General features: G+C 51.7%; 1 protein-coding gene across 1 annotated transcript in view; it reads left to right on the forward strand.

Moving 5' to 3' along the window:
* Positions 1–6,369, forward strand: part of Atp2c2 (ATPase secretory pathway Ca2+ transporting 2) — a 59,155-nt gene that overhangs the window by 20,585 nt on the left and 32,201 nt on the right. Inside the window, exons 3-6 of the mRNA XM_005345755.2 lie at positions 784–900; positions 3,288–3,377; positions 5,439–5,474; positions 5,584–5,645. Of these exons, the coding sequence (XP_005345812.1) occupies positions 784–900; positions 3,288–3,377; positions 5,439–5,474; positions 5,584–5,645 (305 nt within the window). The remainder of the gene's footprint in view (positions 1–783; positions 901–3,287; positions 3,378–5,438; positions 5,475–5,583; positions 5,646–6,369) is intronic.

A 6,369-nucleotide genomic window follows, 5' to 3' on the forward strand; every position in this document is an offset into this window, starting at 1 on the left:
AAAAAAAAAAAAAAAAAGATCTAGTTCCAGGACAGGAACCAAAAGCTACGGAGAAACCCTGTCTCGAAAATAAAAAAATAAAAATAAAATAAAATAAAAGATTTTGGTATGTAGCCCAGGCTGGCCTTGAACTTCACAATCCTGCCCCAGCTTCCCAAGTATGGCAGTCACAGGTATACCCTCTATACCTGGCTTTCTTAACCATTTATGTTTTGTTTTGGTGTCTGAGACAGGGTCTCATGTAGCCCTGGCTGCCTCGAACTCATTCTGATGCTGTCCTTGAACTTCTGACCTTCCTGCCTTGGCCTCCCAAATATTTGGATCACAGGTGTGCATCACAAGCCCAGGATTTATTAACTTTTTTGAGACAGGGTTTCTCATAGCTTTGGAGCCTGCCCTGGAACTCACACTGTAGACCAGGCTGGCCCCAAACTCACAGAGATCCATCTGTCTCTGTCTCCTGAGTGCTGGGATTAAAGGGGGCACCACCTGCAGCTTTTCTTGTTAAAGAAAAGACCCTGTTTCTGCCCGTCTATTCTCCCATCTCCAGTTGGATTTACTGACACCATGACTCAAGGCCATTGTGTGTTGAGTGGGCTTATTGAAAAATAAAGGTTTTGTTTCCCTCTCTGCCCCAGCAGAGCCGGTGTCTCCTCCTCCACGGACAAGCCCGTTTTCCTAGTTCCCCTAGAAGATGTCGGCTCTCACCCGATACCCGTGACTTGTTTCTTTGGTCCTTGCTGGGCCCATTGTGCTCACCCTACATCCCCTATCTCCTTTCAGGTGGACCTGGACAGTGGCCTGTCGGAGATGGCCGTGGCCCAGCGCAGGCTGGTCCATGGCTGGAATGAGTTTGTCACGGATAATGCTGAGCCTATATGGAAGAAATACCTGGATCAGGTAGGTGCAGGATGTCCTCCTCTGTGTCAGTAAAGGAACCAGCCAGGAAGGGCAAGCCAAGCAATCATTATTTAAATATTGATCCTGGGTGTCCTTGGACAGATCCCTATTGGGGTGTGGGGTGAATGAGTTTCTAGATAAACAATCTTGCCCTTCGGATGCTCTGAGCCTCCAAGAGGAACCCTGCATAGGTGACTAAAGATAGAGATGGCCATGACCCTGACTAGCAATGACGGGGACTAGGGATGCTTGCCACAGACCAGGCACCATGCTGAACAGTAAAGAAATAAGTAGTGCCAATCTATTTTATCATCCCCCTAAAGCCATTTGCAAAGAGAGAGAATGTGGCAAAGAAGCAGGAAGTCTTTGCTTGGCAAAGGCTTTGCATGGCACATAGCTTTGCCAGAGGAAGCCAATAGAGACACGGATGTCCTGGCAAACAGGCGTTTCGGAAGGCCAAGGAAGAAACAGCTGAGTAGACCTGTGCCTCACGTCACTAAAAGTGAAGTCACTGTCAGGCTGGGGAAACAGCTCAGTCAGTAGAGTGTTTGTGCCAAATGAACACAAGGTCCTACCTTTTAAAAGCTGAGTTTGGTGGGGTGCAGTTGGAATCCCAGTACCAGGGAGGTGGAGATAGGTGGATCCAGCCAGCCTAGCCTGCTTGGCGGGTTCCAGACAAGTAAAAGACACCATCTCAAAAAGTAAGGTGGACGGATCCATGGAAGATAGTTCTCTCCCCAGAACTATCCATTCCCATCCTTTTCTGTCCCTCTCTCTAGTGCTCTGGCAAGGAGGATGAGAAGCTTCTTGGTGGTAGAGAGCCATTCCTGGAGCTGCATAGCCACCATTCCTCCCTTCCACCAATACCAAATATCACTGCATCTGTCGGATATCATGGCCAGCGGACACTTACTAAGCCCTGGCCAGGCTACTCTCACTGACATGATTTTTAAGAGCCAGGAGCAACTGGGCACAGAGACTCAGATATGTAATCCCAGCACTCAGAGACTAAGGCAGAAGGATGACTGTGAGTTCTGGGTTAGCCTGTGCTACGTATTAAGATGATGACTCAGGAAACTTAAAATAGCCACGCATGGTGGATGCCTGTGACCTCAGCACTTTGGACATGAAAAGAGTTCAAGCCCATCCTGACCAGGTAGCAAGTTTAAGGAGCCCCTATCTCAAAACCAAAATGAAGGAGAAAGATGGGAGAGCGTGAGGGAAGGGGGAAGGAGAAAAAGATAGACAGCCTGACCACACCCTGAGAAACAGAAGTCCCAGGTGGCTCCAGGTTGTCTGTGAGCCAGTGGTGGAGACAGGCAGGAGAAGCCAGATTTCTGAGTTCTCATCCACCACACCATGCCACTGGGCCCCGAACTGGGTCCAGAAAAGACTGCCACATCCAGGGCAGGCAGGGTCTGTGACATTAGGACGGCCACCTCCCAACTGTTCAGTAGGGATGAGTTGCTAGACTCAAAGGCAACCCTAACCCAAAACCAAAATGTCTCTGAGCCTCCTGATGTTGAAGAGTTGAGATTTTTGCTAGAGCCAAGTCTGGGCTGCTGCCAAGCTGCCCCCACCCACTGGGTCCTTCCACAGGTGATAAACACATGGCCTCTCCAGGGGTGAGGATGAGGTTCAGTTCTTCACGTGTCACATCACCAGGCACTAAAGTGCTTCTCTGGAGCTGTGGGACCCACGCATACCCTGGGCCTTGTTTCCTTTGCACCTCGGCCTGTGGAAAGCTCAGAGGCAGAGATTCGCCTGTCAATCCTTCAGTTCTCTCCCTGATCTCCTTGGCTCTGATCTTCCACTCTGTCTGAGTTCGCACTCCTTTTCAATTCTCCGTAACACAAGTCGTCATGATGTAAAGGGGTGATAGACAGCAGCCATCAGAAGTTCTTTGGAGAAATCTTTGGAACTTCTGACCCTATGTGACATGTGTCCATGTGTGGGGGTTAGAGGTCAACCTAAGAGGAACATCACTAGAGTCCCCAGAGATTATCATAGGAGCGGGGTGATTGTGGCACACAGGGTTGGGGTCTGTGATACCAAGAGAGGAGTGCTTGGCAATGTAGCCAGGATTGGCATCCACCATGCATTCCTAGAATCATGGATGAGGTGTGGCCAGGCAAGACAAGAACTCAGAGACCAGGCTGGGTCTGGATAGGGCAGTGTCATGATCAGCCCGGAAGGCTGTCAACAGTGGGCTTTCCTACAGAGGAGGAATACCAGATAGAGTAGCCCCCCTTCCCAAGCCCTTAGCCACTGTAGGGAGGACCTGGAAGCCCAGCCTCACCTGAAGGTCTGAGCTGCCCAGCAGCTGCAGGTAGGAGCCTACTCTGGCCTTTGTGAAGCTGAGACCTGCCCTGTTGTTCACCTTCCAGTTCAGGAACCCCCTGATCCTGCTGCTGCTGGGCTCAGCCGTGGTGAGCGTCCTCACCAAGGAGTATGAGGATGCCATCAGCATCGCCCTGGTGAGTGACTGGCGGTCTCAGCCCCTAGACAGGGTGGGCCACGGCTCTGCTGCCAGTTGTTTTTCAAAACATGTTATGGTTTGTGTATGTGTGTGTGTGCATGTGGGAACACACGTGTACATACATGCAGAGGCTAGAGTCCACCTCAGCTGACATTTCTCAGGATCCATTCATCTTGATTTCTGAGACAGGGTCTCTCGCCGGCCCAGAGCTTACCATGCAGGCTAGGCTGGCTGGCCAGGAAGCCCCAGGAAGCCACCTGTCACTGCCTCCCCAGCCCTGGGGTTGCAGGCATGCAGCACTATGCCTGGCTTTTTGCTTGGGTTCTACAGCTCAAACTAAGGACTTGATACTCACAAGCCAAGCACTCTGCCAATTGAACCATCTCCCCAGCCCTGTGACCAGTTATTGCACAAGAAAAAGGTGGTGGAGCGTTTATTGTGAGCAAAGAAAGGACAGATTAATAACAAGCAAATCTACCACCTGCCCCATGCCAGCATTGAGGAGGTCTGTGCAGCATAGGCAGCCCCAGTACAAAGGAACCCATTTGGGGGCAGACTTGCTCTGCCACCGTCTCCCTCCCTGTGGGATCTGAATGTGTTATAAGACACAGTCACTCTGTTAGTTACTTGTCTTTCTGCTGCAATCAAATACCAGAAAGGAACATTGTAGAAGAGGCTTTATTTTGGCTCAGGCTTTGAGAGGCGACAGTCCAGCAGGTGGCTAAGGCATGGCTGTGACCACAGAAGAAGGAGGCCGCCTGTCAGGTTGAGGCGGATCAAGAAGCAGGGCCAGGATATAAACCTCCACTCTCCACTAGACCCTCCACCTCCCAAAGGTTTCACAGCTTCGCAGAACAGCACCGCTATCTGGGGACCAAGTGTTTAAGCCCATGAGCCTATGAGAGGTGGGTGACTCACATCCGAGCCACGATACCCTAGAGGTTACTTCACCTTTTAAGCTTGTCTCACTTAATGGAGATAGACGTTAAAACCTACAATGATTTTACTCCTGTATGGTGGTGTACACCTTTAATGTCAGCACTCAAGGTCGAGGCTGGTGGAGCTCTGTGAGTCTGAGGTAAACCTGGTCTACTCAGCAAGTTCCAGGACAGCCAGGGCTACATAGAGAGAGACTGCTCAAAAACAAAGACTGATGGTTTTGGAATTTGCACCCTTGTTTGATCACGTCTGACCAGTTCAAAAACACGTTCATTGCCCTTAAAAGAAACCCAGTGCCATCGACAGTCATTTGTATCCCCACCCCCATACCATCCCCCACCCCCACCCCTGTGCAGCCCCAATGGCCTCCGCCCCTCACATCTTTCTGAGTTTAATCACATCTGTGTCTGACCCTGTGAATGATTTGGACAGCTCTTGCTGCTCTCGCTCTGCCTCTTCATAGGCGTGGCCTATCCCACCAGTGGTGTGAATGGGGGGGGGGAGGGCAGAGTCACACCTGCAGGTGTAGAACAGGCCTGTAGAGCTGACAGGTGAACACAGCAGGCTCAAAGTGAACATGTCTGTTGTCACCTGATGCCATGACAAAAGCGTGTCTGCAGAAAAATCTAGAAGGGTTCCCCAATGTGCAAGCCCTGGGGAATTGGGGTTTGATGGCTTTTCTGATGTTGGACAGGGACACTTGGCTGCTTGCTGAATTTCTTTACGGAGCAGCTATTTTGCAAAGAGAACTGGCAATGTGTTCTCTTGGTGGTGCTGGGGCTCGAACACAGCACCTCACATGTGCAGGGCAAGTGCTCTAACCCTGAGCCAGGCCCCCAGCCCTCACTGGATGATCCTAGGCAGGGGCTCTAGCCCTGAGGCCCTGCCGCACACACACACACACACACACACACACACACACACACACACACCTCTCTTTTTAGAGGTTGAGACATAGTCTTCCTAAGTTGCGCAGGCAGGCCTTCTGTCCCAGTCTTCTGAGCAGCTTGGATTACAGGCCTTCACCTCAGGGCTTGGAGGGCAGTGGTAGTTGGCTCTGGCCTCACACTCATCTGGAAGTCCTGCTTATATCCTCCCTTCCGGGAACCCTCTCTTCCAGGCCGTGCTGATCGTGGTGACTGTTGGTTTCATCCAGGTGTGTACATCCCGAGATCCCATCTGGGTGGGGTACCAGGGACATGATGGGCACTTGTCTTGTCAGGGTTCCCCCCTTTGAACAGCACATCTGATGTGCTTCCTGCCAGGAATACAGGTCGGAGAAATCTCTGGAAGAGCTGACCAAGCTGGTGCCTCCAGAGTGCAACTGGTAAGTTGGGGCTTCCACGGCAGGTGACAAGATCTCGTGTCCGCCCTGGTGGTGGCTTACTGTGTGATCACAGACAGGAGGTGCCGCCTCTCCGGGTCTCTGCTCTGACAGGAGGGTCTAACTTGGGGTGACCTAGGGCTGCCGATGAAAGGGAAGAGCCTGTAAAATAAAGCAGAAGCCTGAGTTTTGCCTAAAGAGTCCCTGTGCTCTCAAAATGAAGCTAAGCCTGGGGTAGTAACAGGCACAGCAACAGAGTATGGTGTGGCTGCAGCAGGGCTGTATGTGGAGGGATGTCTTAGTGTTCTGTTGCTGTGAAGAGACGCCATGGCCAAGGCAACTTAGAAAGTTTATTTGGAGCATGCAGTTTCAGAGGGTGAGCGTGTAATCATCATGGCGGAGAGCTGGGCAGCAAGCAGGCATGGCGCTGGAGCAGTAGCTGAGAGCCTGCCTGTTGAGACAACAGTGAGGCAGAAAAAGAAAGAGCCAACTGGGATGGCATGGGCTTTTAGAACTCCCCAGTAACACACCTCCTCCAATATGACCACGCCTCCTCCAACCAGACCACGCCTCCTCCAACCAGACCACACCTCCTCCAACCAGACCACGCCTCCTCCAACCAGACCACGCCTCCTCCAATAAGACCACGCCTCCCCAACAAGACCACACATCCTCTGATAAGACCACACCTCCTCCAACCAGACCACGCCTCTTCCAACCAGACCAC

This window comes from Microtus ochrogaster, chromosome 4 (genome assembly GCF_000317375.1).
Source record: "Microtus ochrogaster isolate Prairie Vole_2 chromosome 4, MicOch1.0, whole genome shotgun sequence".
NCBI lineage: Eukaryota > Metazoa > Chordata > Mammalia > Rodentia > Cricetidae > Microtus > Microtus ochrogaster.